At 43.4% G+C, this 13,787-nt stretch overlaps 2 protein-coding genes across 7 annotated transcripts; one reads left to right on the top strand and one right to left on the bottom strand.

Annotated features, from left to right (window-relative positions):
- On the bottom strand, positions 1–8,853 carry ndor1 (NADPH dependent diflavin oxidoreductase 1). 6 transcript variants are annotated; one of them, XM_030436603.1, is made up of 15 exons: positions 8,763–8,853; positions 8,084–8,271; positions 7,923–8,000; positions 7,587–7,684; positions 7,394–7,492; positions 6,905–7,006; positions 6,569–6,772; positions 6,148–6,275; positions 4,939–5,150; positions 4,518–4,625; positions 4,301–4,415; positions 2,332–2,478; positions 2,122–2,240; positions 1,405–1,499; positions 1–1,044 (listed from the first exon to the last, which is right to left on the bottom strand). In XM_030436603.1, the coding sequence occupies exons 2-15, from the start codon at positions 8,216–8,218 to the stop codon at positions 900–902; spliced, it is 1,785 nt and encodes a 594-aa protein (XP_030292463.1). In that variant the 5' UTR covers positions 8,219–8,271; positions 8,763–8,853; the 3' UTR covers positions 1–899. The 6 variants fall into 6 exon arrangements, with proteins under 6 accessions (XP_030292463.1, XP_030292468.1, XP_030292464.1 ...); XM_030436608.1 differs by having other exon boundaries at positions 8,084–8,227; positions 8,763–8,820; XM_030436604.1 differs by having other exon boundaries at positions 8,688–8,804.
- Positions 8,854–11,337: 2,484 nt separating this feature from the next.
- LOC115592314 (THAP domain-containing protein 6-like) lies at positions 11,338–13,693 on the top strand. Its single transcript, XM_030434920.1, has 6 exons — positions 11,338–11,630; positions 12,009–12,201; positions 12,429–12,548; positions 12,877–13,087; positions 13,215–13,368; positions 13,479–13,693. The coding sequence occupies exons 1-6, from the start codon at positions 11,551–11,553 to the stop codon at positions 13,618–13,620; spliced, it is 900 nt and encodes a 299-aa protein (XP_030290780.1). The 5' UTR covers positions 11,338–11,550; the 3' UTR covers positions 13,621–13,693.
- Positions 13,694–13,787: the final 94 nt, after the last annotated feature.

The following is a 13,787-nucleotide window of genomic DNA, read 5'->3' as shown; positions in this document are numbered from 1 at the left end:
CCATCTTCACAGAAAAGTTTAATCTTTTTTTGGTTAAGATACATGTGCGATTTCTGCCAGTCCAGTGGCATCAGAGTTCTGAACATCTTCACCCTGGAAGGAGTTTTCCAAAAGCTCAGTTTTCAATGACCTCAGACATCGTTTCTGTGCGTACAGAAGGACAAAATGCAGAGAAAAAGCTTTGTTTTATGAAATACATGTGCATGTGTGGACAGGGCCTTCGTGTTTTGGCACTGGAAGCTTTAACTTGTGGTTACTGACTATTGGACCAGGGCTGGTTTAGAAACTACATATGATGTCACAAATCATAGAAAGTGAGCTCTGAGAAACTTTACACTTTGACACTTGCAGGCTTGTTTTGACATTCATTACTCGAACTCTGCACACACAGCACACTGCACATTCTGCTGCCAGGAACGCGGCGGTGCAACATGTCAGACTCGGTGGAAGAGGAAAACGCAAAGAATCGTCACCTACTGGTTTGTACTGTTTCAAGTAGCAGTGAGACACGATAAATGAGGTCCAGCTGGAGGAACAGATTCATGTGTTTAAAGGCAGATCAGACACCAAGGCTGCGTTTATCAGCAGGACTGAAGTCCGTGTGAAGGTGGTGTTAGAGGCTGTGGTGTGAACTGCAGCGCCTCAGTACAACCAGCTGAACTCAGTATGGAGCTCCAGTCATGTGATGACAGCTGAGCCTGATCCAGTCGCTGCACAAAGACTGTGAGCTGTGCTTGAAAGCTCCAGTGAGGTTGTGAGGGAGCTTTGAGTTCATTTTGTCACACTGATGTTGACTGATTGATGCCGACTGATCTTCCCACAGCAGGGTCGTGTCACAGTTAACATGACAGCAGCAGGTTCACGTAAACTGTGAGGGGGAGACGGCTGGGGTGGCGTGATCAGGACCAGGTCTCGCTCTGCAGTCGGCCCGTCCTCTCCATGGCTGTCAGCATCTGCTCAGCTTCCTCGGCGGAGACGCCCCCCTCCTGCTGGAACACCTCCTTCAGAGCGTCGCACACGCTGGCTGGCATCTGTTTGGCGTTGCTGCACAGAGAGACACTCAGCGTTTGTACTGTCTGCTGTTTAACACAGCAAGTAGGAAATGCATGTTACATGCCAACATTACACAGAAGAAGAGGTGGATTTGATTTGGTTTTGTAAAGTAAAATGTGAGCAGGCGCAGTGTCATCTTCTAAATGCTGCGGGATTTGATTCGTCTGAGTGAGACTGCTGCAGCTTCAGAGTGACGGCAGTGGATTTTGCCGTCTGTCTCTTCCATGGGAAGCTCTTCGTGAATAGTGCAGACTTCCCTGCACCATGCTGTTGCTGAAGATGACCCAAAAATATGAACCTATCCTAAACAGCCAGATGTGAACAAAGGAGAAGTTTTCTCTGTGGACTCACCCAGCGATGTAAAAGCAGGCACCTTTGTTGGCTATCAGGTCCCACAGGAGCTCAGCGTTCTCTCTCACTCGCTGCTGCACATACACTTTCTCCTCCTGAGACACACACATTTATGTCATGATGAGCCACCACGAATATACAGGAGACAGACACAGACACGGAGACACAGCGCAGTTCTGACACAGTTAACTCTGAGCTGAAAAATGTCTTTTTTTCATTTGATTTCTAGAGCAGGAGTTTGCAAACTTTCTTTTTACGCCTGGAGACATTTAAAGGGCCACACACACGGAACTGACATCATAGAATTTGCTGCAATGAATGCAGTTGGTTGTGTCGCCTTACATCTGCTGCATCTCACCCAAAGAGCTGCTCTTGAACACACCACAATGATTACAGCCGGCGACCAACCAGCTCAAACATTCTGCACCTGTGTGAGAGGAAATATCTCCTCATACCACCAGGTGGCGGTAGTCTGGATTTGTCATTCAAAACCGGAAACCGAAGACTCTAGACTGGTGATAATCAAAATGTTGGTGTGATACAGAAGATTATTAAATTCTTGCTTATCAAGAATGTGATAAAATGTGCCTGGTGAATAGACGATTGTTTCATTCTTCCACAAACTAATTCTACAGTCGCATCATGTGTAGTTCTTTGGTTTTTGGTGTGTCGCTGTTAAGCTAACCTTGAGTGTGTGTGTGTGTGCGTGTGTGAGACCTGGTCTCGTGAGAAGGCAGTGAAGAGGCTCAGGTGTCCAGCCTTCATCATCTCCTCCCACTCTGACCCGAAGTAGAAGTCTTTGGACTCAGAGCGACAGCCGAAGAACAGGACGTTGGCTGCAGAGCAGGAGGACAAGGACGAGGAGGGGTGTGATGTCAGAGCTGTGAGGTGAAGTGAGCGACTACTTCAGAGAGGTAAAGAACTCACCGTTTTTTCCCTCGGCGATTCTCTCCTGTAGAGCCGACCTGAAGGGTGCCACTCCTGTTCCGGGTCCGACCATTATGACGGGGGTGTCCTTCTCTTTAGGGAACCTCAGACTTCCCTTCTTCACCCACAGAGGCACAGACACGTCGCCTGCAACAGCGTCCAGCCCAACACAATTAATCATTATTGCATCAAGAGTATTTTTCTCTCAGTTACGTGTTTGTTTTTTTACAAATGTAGGAGGTTTACAGAATGTAGATATGTCATGGCTGTTGGCGACATGTCATTTACAGAGCACTTATGTAATCAGAACCATGGTCATGTCAGCACTCACTTTTTCTGACTAAGCTATCGGCAGTGTATCTCAACACTTCCTTCGTAGATCTTTCAGATTAAAAGCCTTCCTGCTGCTAGAAAAGGACAAACCCTTGCTGTTCCTGATATGTTACAAACATGAAACATCTACAGGAAGTTTTGAGCAGCACAGGCGAGGGGCACTTGGTGTTAATAAGTCAGTGGCGGCAATATTTGTCGCTGCCAGTTGAGTGATTTGGTTTATTCCGTGCGGTCTGAATGTGTGGGAACTCCTGATGTGTTCTGATTTGGAATTGCTGCTGCAGTGTGTGGGGATGTTCCCACACCAGCTGCCGTCTGTGTTGGACCACAGACTCTTGCTGCTCTTCCGCCTGGAGCTGCTCAAATTGAGTTGATTTGGAAAGTCAGACAATCGGGAATACTAATAAAACCTGATCAGATTTAATCGTTTGAATCTCAAAAGGAATCTTCCTGAGTTTTGCTGATTTAAGTGCACAAATAAGTGAGTGTGTGTTATTGTGTTAAAGTGACTGTGTAGTCAGCAGTCGGCCTTCATGTGTTTGTTTATTAATTAAATGTCTGGTGTGTGGGATTTAGTGGCATCTAACAGTGAAGTTGCAGACTGCAGCCAACTGAATACCCCTCCTCTCCCTTTCCAAGCATGTAGGAGAGCCTACGATCACCTTCAAGTAAGGTAAAAATGTGACAGCCCTTCTCTATAGACAGAAGGTGTGTGCCAAAATATCGATACTACGATATATCGCGATATTTTGTCTTGAGGTACGTTATCGATACACTGGTGCCAAATATCGATATTTAAAAATGTAAAAAAAAAAAAAAAAAAGTTTTTTTTTTTTTTTTTGGCCCACCACCACCACCCCTCTTCGGAGGACAGCTTTTATCTTTATTCAAACATAGGTATACAACCAAATAAAATTTGAAAAAAATGGTTTAAGTAGCTCTGAAACCCACACATATAGATATTTAATGATAGTTGTAGTCAGTGTGTGTGTTAAGAACAGTCACTGTGCAATATACTCTTTGTTTACTTGGCTGTCATTCATGTGAAATTGATTGACAATGTTTTGTAATTCCTGTGAAATGGATTCAGTGCAGTCAATAAATTCTGAATTTCTTCAGTGACACAGATATCGTGATGTATCGTGGATGAAATTCCTTGCAATATATCGATTATCGCAGAATCGCTGTATCGTGATATTATCGTTATCGTGGGCAAAATGTCGTGATAGTATCGTATCGCGAGGTACCTGGTGATACCCAGCCCTAATAGACAGTGTTTGGTTTCATCCTTGGCTACTGTAGAAACATAGCGGACTGTTTGGAAGAGGAGCTGCTCCTTCTGTAGACATAAACGTCTCATTCTGAGGTAAAAACACAAACACAGTCCTCCAAATCCTACACACTTTAGCTTTAGACTAAACTATTATTGCTTTATAGTTATTATTATATTTTTCATTATCATATTCAAACTCCAAGCACTGTGATACTCATCCATCTGTGCCCATGACTCATGAGACAAATCTGTGCCACTGTTGGCCACAGAATGATTGGGCCACCTAACAATGAACAGGCTCATAGGAGTGGCTTCTGCATGAGGCCTAATTGAGGACACCTCCTTTCTTCTGAGGTGACAGACCTTGTTCAGGGTTCAGGGAGGCTAACCAGGTGGAGCAGAGGCCTTCACGTTGTTTGTGCATCTTGGTTTTATAACGAACCACAGCTACCAGGATCTGAAGCCTGTTTGGGTGAGCCTGTGTGAAAGGAGAGCTTTTTTTTTTAAACAAAAGACTGACGAATAACAGGAAAACAAATGCATGTGACTAATTAAATACTTGTGACGCATGATGAGCTACCTGGAGAGAGGAGGCGATGGAGAACGAGCGAGGCTGGATCTCAGGGAACAGATCCAGGAGATAGTCTACTTTCAGTTCTGCTGTAGTGTGGGGGAAATCTGCCAAGACCTGCAGCAGCAAGAGTACAGTGAACTCAGTGAGCAGGTCAAAGAACAGGTGTGTATGTTTCGAGCTTCTACGTGTAGGATTTAAACATCTTTGATCCCGACTTGTAGTGACAGAAAGAGACTGAGGCGGACAGAACTGATCTGACTCACATGACTGTTAAAATGTATACCATTAAAACATTTTAAAAAGGTGCTGTCCCACACGTGGGCTTCAAAATCATTAAGAAGCTCATTCAAATTGTCAGTTGGAATCACTGACGAGACCACTCTACGGAGCTCACAGCCCAGCCCTGACTCTAACCCCGAGCCTTCACCTCCAGCGCTGTGCGTCTGGGCCGGTTGCAGTAGATGTGCAGCTCCTCCTGGCCTGCCGCCGAGCTGAACTCCACCAGCTTCTCGTGCTCCAGCTCGTCGGTGGCGAAGGTGGACAGCAGCTCAAAGAAGGAACGGCGAGGCACGGCAGCGATGTCCAGGTACCTCTCCATCAGGTGGCGCACCGTGCAGGGCTGAGGAAGCCTGGCTGGAACTGAGAGGTTCATTCATAAAGAAAACAGTCATTTTGCCGTCCACTGAGGCTGCACAACTCTGCTGCAACGCTGCACTAATCAGCACTTAACAGTAACAGTAGATCAAAGCACCATGATAAACATTAAATCCATTAAAATAACCAAACGGACACTTCCTGTCTAACACTAAACAGCAGACACAGTTGAACTAGCTGGTGAACACAGTGGAGCATTTAGAAGAGGCAGATATTGTTCTGTGGAGTTGGTGGAGCCAAAAAGCAGAGAGAATGCTGGAACTACAAGCTATGTGCCAGTTAATGAGCCTGCTGGGAAACATGATGACTGGCCAACAGGCAGAGAGTCCAAGTCATCAAAAGAAATCATATCCATCAAAAAAATAAGAAACGAATAAACATTTTAAAAGTGTTAAGTGTTAAAGTAATAATGACAGTAATGAGGCTGATTTCACATTCACTGATGCATTTTACATTTATGAATTGATATGACTGTTTGATAAGGTCTTATTTATCCTTTCATTTCATACTGAACATCAGGGCTTCATTTGGTGAAAGCTCATGACAGTCGACGAATGTTACCAGGGTGTTATTTCATCACGTATGGAAGTGGACTAAAGCAATCACAGGTAAACTTGGAACCAGACTAATCTAGCAAATCTGACTATTTCCCTCCTCAAAGGTTCTCAGAATCATATCAGCTGTTTAGCTGTAATCTGATAACATCTGTCACAAGGCCGCCATTTCTTTCCTGCTTGAAAACAGACCAAGAACCATAACCTGGCATGGTGTTGCTGTTCCCACAAGTCACGTCCTGTGCTCTGATTGGTTGTAGGTCCATCCAATTGTGTAACTCCCCTTTGAAATCAAAAATGAACTGAGAGACACCAGACTAACTCACATTTGCACATTAGTCTGGCGATTCCAGGCAAAATCGTGTGCTTATTAGTTAACAGAGTTCTTTACTCAAACCCTACACACACACACACACACACACACCTACCTGCAGTGTTGTCCGTGGCCCTGAGAGTGAACCTGGCCTCAGGATCTATCCTCAGCAGCTGACAGAACTGCTGTACGTCCTCCGGTGCGTTACGAGGAAACATCATGACCACGTCACCTGCAGCAAACCTACACAGCAACAGCACACAGCTAATGACGGGTCGAATCCAACAAGGCACACCACTTTCATTTTATTTGAGTTAATACATGTATCACAGTGGTCTCAGTACAGGACACACAGCCGTCTCTCTCGTTCGCTTCAGATTTGTGTTGTATTCAAAGTGTTACAGAAACAAACAGGTCCAACCTCCTGAGATTACTGTCATGACTTTCACATGGATGTAACCAGTAACTGAGACATGAGACGGACGTGTTAAACCGTTGTCAGAATAGCACGTCTGAGGTGGTTGCACATTACTCACTCAATGTTGGATCCGGTGATGTCGAACTCAATGTGCCTGACGTCCTGAAAGTGCGACGTGTCTGTCACTCTCCTGTTAGACAGCAGTCTGGAGGGGAAGGGATGGAGCTGGGAGGGGGCGGTTTGCTCCGTGGGAATCCTCAACCTGTCCTCCCTCTCGTCCTTCACATCATCCAGGAAGTGGAAAGTGTACGTCGGAGGGAGCCTGCCCGAGGAAACGAGCAAAAAACACAAACGACTGACTGCGATTCCACTCAGCACCAAAACACACAACCAGCTGATACTCAAAATATGCAAGCACAGAATGACATGCAGTGTCAGGTCATGGGATACTCACGCTTCATCTTCCCTCAGTGGAATCACCTCAGCCAGAGACGGGTACAGAGCAAACAGGTTCGCCCACAATGATGTGAGCCACGGGTCGATCACAGCGTCTGCCCTGGTTCACACACACACACACACACACACACACACACACATGTTGAGGTGAGCAAACACACACTGCCGGCTGGAAACAACTATTACATCATTCCCTCTCTATCCCCACACTCTCTATGAGATAAACTCGATCAGTGAAACAGTCATGCCAAACTCCCACTCTTAATTCACTCATGGTTCTCCACATCTGCCACGATGAACACTTCTCGCTAGGGTTTTTCACATTAAAAGCCCTTTAACAGCTAAAAGGTAAATTATTGTCCTTTACTGTGCAACATGTCCAGACACTTTTAGTTATGATTGTTGCTGATTTATTGTCAAATTGCTCCTCCCAGCGAATCAAGTATCCCATGATCCACCACTTCCCTCAGACGAGGTGTTTTCTTACCCCAGGTCATGTTGGTCGTCTGCCAGCCCGACAGGCAGCAGCGTGCTGGCACCCAGCTGCATGAGGCGCTTATGAAGCTTCTTAGCCACAAAATTAAACCTAAGGAAGAAAGCGGTTGATGCTTTTATTCAACAGACCATGAGTCACTCTGTATGTGTACTGTGAGAAGTGTGTAAAGCTGAGAAGGACTGACTTTGGATAGGATGAGTCCCCCAGGCCCAGAACGGCACAGTCCAGCCGACTCAGAGAGCCAACAGGCAGAGACTTCTTAAAGATAAACCTCCAGAAGTTCTTTGAAGGAAGTAGACAGAAAGACACACAAATTAGGGCTACTGTAGAAATAATCTGAGTTCTGACCTTTAATTGTTTCTGGAGTTGTTTGATCAATCATGGATGCAACATTTTACTGACTCAAGAAAGAAACCACACAGCTTTGTCAGGAGTTCCTGGGGCCTTAATTAAAGGACAGGTCCAAACACTAAATCATCACTCCTCTTGCCATTTGTGTACTTGACATCTGTCTCATTACCTTCATGTTGTCCGGAGGGTCTCCTTGGCCAGTGGTGGAGCATACAATAATAACCAGGGACTCTGAGATCAAGTTGGCCTGTTGGATGAGAGGAAACACACATGAGGGGCACAGCACTGCCGTGTTGCTCGTGCAGGCTTTGAAACAGCACCACTACTCACCACATTGTAAGAATCCAGAGGCAGCACCTGAACCTGCAGCTGCCTCCTCCGGCCCTGCCGAGCTATCCTCTGGGCCGTGTCCTGGGCCGTGCCGGTCTGGCTCCCATACAGGACCCGCAGGGTGGGCTCCGACATGATGACTGGCTGACAACGTTACAAAGTACTCCGTTACTTTGGAAGGACTTCGACTGGAAACAAACACATACAGAGCAGCTCAAAGAAATGCTGTCAGTGCGCATGTGACGGTGGGTTAATAACAGCATTATGTCCGACTGTGTTTTTTGTATTGTTCTAGTAGCTTCATGTTATTGCCGTGCTGTGTGTTCACTTCCTGACGTCTCAGAGAGCTGTCATATCTTCAGTGACGTCAACACGTATGGCGTCGTGTTTGTCTTTTTACAGTTCAATGTTAACCAAAAGGTGTTCTTCTTACCGCGGAAAATACAAGTGACACCTTGACATACAGTTAACGTTACACCTACATTACCAAGACTGACTCTGAACACTGTGCCTGGCTCCTGTAAGCAGTCAGCAGGCTAGTTAGCTGTTAATAAAATAGTCAGATATCTAAATCCCACATGTTGCCCACACCAAGGACACTTACTACCTGCTGCTGATACCTGCTGCTGCCTGCAGATGTTGCTACCTGCAGATGTTGCTACCTGCCACTGCAACCTACCTTACATAAAGCTAGCAACTGATCCGACTGTGTGAGACCAAATAGCAGCTCCTCACTCTCAACATCAACGTCACACTTTACGGCAAGCCCGTTTCACGTTGTGATTGGCCCGTGCGTTTGTGCTACATTCAAAGCCGCACAGGAAAAATCTGAGATTCAGAGTTGAAAAGTGGCAGCGCAGTGGCAGTCTGTGGCAACCTGTGGCATGTCCGTGGCATCTCTGCTTGTTTACACATTTTAATGTACAAGTTTAAGTTTAAGTTTTGCACAATTTCTCTTTGTTTTGCACTTCTTAATATTATTATCTAAATATATATTAGCATAGCATAAATGTGAATGTAAAATATCGTTCATATTGTACTATTCTTATTCTTATATAATATATATATATATATATATATATATATATATATATATATATATATATATATATATATATATATATATATATATATATATATATATATACATATATATATATATATATATACACACACACACACACACACAGAATATACTAACTTGATCCATTCTGTTTTAATTTACGTTTTTCACAGCATCCCAACTTTTGGGAATTGAAGCTGTAAAGAGTTAAAATTAAAGTGGATTAGAAGAAGAAGTTGTCATCAATGCCTGAAGCTGAGGATGATCAACAGTGTGACAAGAGACAGTGCAAAGAGAAGCTTGAAAGATTACAAAGGGAGTGTAATGAGCTCAGGGAGGAAAACCAAAGGCAGAAAGACATTATCAAATCTTGAATATCTGATTAACTGGCAATGAAAAAGTGAAAAATAATGAATGGATTGCCCACATATAAAAAAAAAAAATTAAGCACAGCCTCTTCAGCAGGGAGACAGCTGGTTCTTCAGGATTTTATAAAAGGATTGGTGTGGCCAGCCTGAAAATGACAGAAAACCCCTGTCTAGAGGCGTTATGCCACTTTTTAAGTGGACTGGAAAATCCCAACAAATAGCTGTGACTGCAGCATCGTTATCTAAATACAGTTGGGACTTTTTTTGGCCAGAAGATTACAGCACTGACAGACTGCAGGTGGTGTAATGAGAGTGAATGTGTGAGCACATTACAGTTTTTATTGATTGCTTTGACCTGCTTAAACAAACTGGGATCCACTTGGTTTTCATCATCACTGTCTCAGCAGAGCACAATACACCTCTTGCAAATGTGTTAACCCTTTCTCATTGGATTGACACATTTTCTCCACCCTTTTGCAGAACAGTTAACACGGATGTCATTCAAGCAGTCCAAACTCCATTGTTTTAGCTATGGTAACCAAACAGAAACCATCTGTTCCTAACTATTAGAAACTACCTACATCAGTATGAAATCACTAAAGCACCTGTTTGACACTCCTAAACACAAATCTTCAATGAGCAATCAGTCTGCAAGCCTTAAAAAGTGCAGCGGCTGTGTTGTTCTTTGCTGACATGGTTTGAAGAGGTCTAAGGCAGATGAGAGTGAGAAATAGGTGCAGAGGAATGTCAAGGTTGGATGGCATGCAAGAAGATTTTTCCCTTGGTTCATTGCAAGAGAGGATAATGAATGTGATGTGGATGAGGCCATGTGGCCCCATCTTCAAGACAGAAGAGACTGAGTATCAATAGTGGCTATTTCTTATACTCTACAGTAATAGATTGTTATACTTTGTTGTAATATTTTATATCTTTAACTTCTTTCCTATGTTTTAAAACAGGTCAGTTGTTCAGGAAAAAGCTTGCTGTGAAGCTGCAGAAATGTTTTGTGAACTATGAGACTACCAGCTTTCTTATTTTCTTATACTCTAATAGATTTTATTTTGTGTTTTGTGTAATATTTACAGTATTTCAGTTTTCAGCCACAGTTCGAAAAAAAGAATCAGTGGAATCAAAAAATGCATCAAAGCATTTCTGATTCTGGATTCAATTCTTTGCAAGAAGGCAAACTTGACAAAAAATGGCACTGGCATGAAAGCTGCGACAGTAATAGGCTACAATGACAAGCAATGGTGCACCGATAAGCACTGAGTGCTGTATTTTGTATTTTGTTGTCCACTGTGTAATGGTTGATTGGAAGAGCTCATACACTTGTTTGCAAGTTGTGTTGTTTGAAGGCAAAATTAGCTTTTGTTGTGCTATTTTAAATGTTTTGGCACGGTTAGAGCCTTTTGCAAACAAAATGAGTCATTTTGACCATGAGTGCCACTGTTTTGGCCTGTGTGTTAACTGTTTTGAAAATGTGGAGTTTGAGTTGACTGCTGCTTCAAAGCAATCAATAAAAACTGTAATATGGGAGAGAGATTGTGGAGCTATAGAACTAGACAGATATCACACAACATAAGTGATCAACACAAAGGAACCGTTCAGTATTAACTCCTTTTACACCCTCAGAATGACTCCGGGGCTGCAGTGCTCTTTTTTTTTTTTATAAAAATCGTTGAATGTCTGATGATCTGCTGTATTTCTGTTTTCTTCTGTAGGTTGTTGCTAAATGTCTTTCAACTGTAAATCTCTGTTGTTTCCTGTGTTGAATGTAGCACAAACGAACGAGCCAATCACAGCGTGAAACGGGCTTGCCGTAAAGTGTGACATTGATGTTGAGAGTGAGGAGCTACCGGTCGGGTTTCCCTCGGTTACATCAGAGACGTTCTACTATTGTTATCCGCCTAGAAGGACTTTGGTTACATCCACAGACATATAAGAGTAGACGCCACATTGGCTGCTGGGGCGCAAGAAATGCGGCCGCCATCTTGAACCGGTCACTCTACTCATAGTTGAGCAGCGGAAGCAACAAGATGCCAGAGCATTGTGCAGCATATTCCTGCTCTAATAGACGGACGATCGAAAACAGGGCTCGAGGGATTACTTTTCACAAGTAGGGTTGAACATTAATATTGAGGGGTTTTTTTTATTATTGCAGGCAAAAATCCTTGATTATGCTGCACGTTTTCTTGAAAAATGCGATGGAATATGCAGGATATTAATGCAATATTATGCTATGAAATTGCGTGAATTTGCAAAAATTGCCGGAACTTGCTAAAACTAGCATATATAACTAAATAACATTGGGCTGTATTATGTACACACACACACAATTTAAGCAGCTTTGGTTCATTATCAACAGGTATGCATCAAAGTAGGAGTTTTGTTGCAGAAAGGTTTTAAGAAATTTGAAGGAAGAAAATAAGCTTGACCTCCTTTTGTAAAATGTTTTTGTGCAGACTCTCCCAAATCTCCCGTTTTTATTTTGAAGGTTTCCCAAAGACAAAGGTGTGAGGAAGCAGTGGGAAGCGGCTTTGAGGAGGAAAGGATTCACTGCAAGTGATTCCTCCGTGCTTTGCTCTGAGCACTTCAAGCAGGGCGACTTTGATAGGACAGGTCAGATTGTCCGGCTCAGAGATGGTGTTTTTCCATCCATCTTCAGCTTCCCGGTTCACCTCCAAATAGTAGGTGTATCACCATAACGCTGTTAGCATTCATAAACGTCAATATTCTATTATCAATCACAGGGCAGGGTGAGATACTTGTCCCTGTATATTCTTTTCAAGTATAATGTACACCAGAAGCTGCTAAAATTATTTAGAAATGATAATACTTGTAATACATAATACTTTTTTATTACAAGTATGATGTATTATTCCATTACATTACAGTATTGTTATTATCATTTTAGCCGGAAAAGCGCAGGACTACATCTACCTCCAGAAGAGCTGAAGAGAGCCCGTCCATGGCCTTTCAGGATGCCCCACAAGTGGCAACCTCACACCCACAACCTCAGCCTCAGCCTAACGATGTGAGTATTTCTATCACAATGGTCCTGGACATATTAAAAACTCACTTGTTTGCTGCCACTCATATTAAACACACTCACAAATAAACCCACACACACACACACACACTGCTGCCCCGTCTAATGTACGGTAAGTCATGTTCAGACAGGCACCTGGAAACAGGAGATGGGAGGAACGTATAGACACACACACACACACACAGTGCTGACAGTGGTTTTGACAGGTGGTGACTATAAGAAAGAATGTGGGCCATACACTAGTGGTGTCAAAGTGGTGTGTGTGTGTGAAGTGAAACATTACCCAAACCATGTTCATCCCTCTTTCTACTAGGATCATGGCTACGCCTTGCCCGCTTCTCCTGCCGCTCTTAAGACTAGACTCAATGAAGCCTTGGCAAGAGTGGAAAGTCTGGAGCGAGAGAGGAAGAATGCCGTGGCCAGAGAACAGAGGGCAAAGACCACGGTGAAGAGTCTTTTGGGAGATTTGAGGGAAAAGAACCTCATTAATGAGGAGCTCAAAGAGAGGCTTGAATTCTACTCAGGTAAGACAAAATTAGCACTTTGAAATGTATGTACATGTTATTCTTACAGTCTTCATTAAACTTCCTTAGTTATTATCTGTATCAGACTCATGTGTTTGTTAACTAATTTTTGCTCATAAAATTTCAGATCTTCAGGTAGAATCCACGGAAAAACAGGGTCATGAGTACACAAAGGACTATAGAGAGTTAGCGCTCACACTCCATCTACACGGTCCAAAGGCGTACAACTACCTTAGAGAGTCTCAGCGTTTGCCCCTCCCACATCCACATACATTACAAAGGTAGTGTTAATGTTGTCCGCTTGAATTTTTGGAAATTACTGATGCAAACACATTATAAATAAATAAATAAATAAATGGCTACTTATCTTTTTTTTTTTTTTTTTTTACAGATGGCTGCGTTCGGTGGATGACAAGCCTGGCCTGAACAAGATGATGCTGGATATGCTGGAGAGAAGGTGCCAGGAAGACCAGGCTAAACATGGATGTGTTGCACTCACGTTGGATGCCACCAGAAAAACATGTGCAATATAATGTGTGTGTTGATGTTGATATGAGAAATAAATAAATAATTAAAAACGAAACTATTAAAAGAAGTAAGTACTGAGTCGTGTTTCTCAGGTTCCACTGGCAGCCCTCAGGTCATGACATGAGGTGATGAATTTAGCTGCAATGCTCCCACATTTGGGCATTTCCCCCAG

The sequence above is a fragment of the Sparus aurata genome, chromosome 12, assembly GCF_900880675.1.
Source record: "Sparus aurata chromosome 12, fSpaAur1.1, whole genome shotgun sequence".
NCBI classification, from domain to species: domain Eukaryota; kingdom Metazoa; phylum Chordata; class Actinopteri; order Spariformes; family Sparidae; genus Sparus; species Sparus aurata.
Note: the sequence above shows the minus strand (reverse complement) of the source record. Positions and strands in the feature narration are given on the sequence as shown.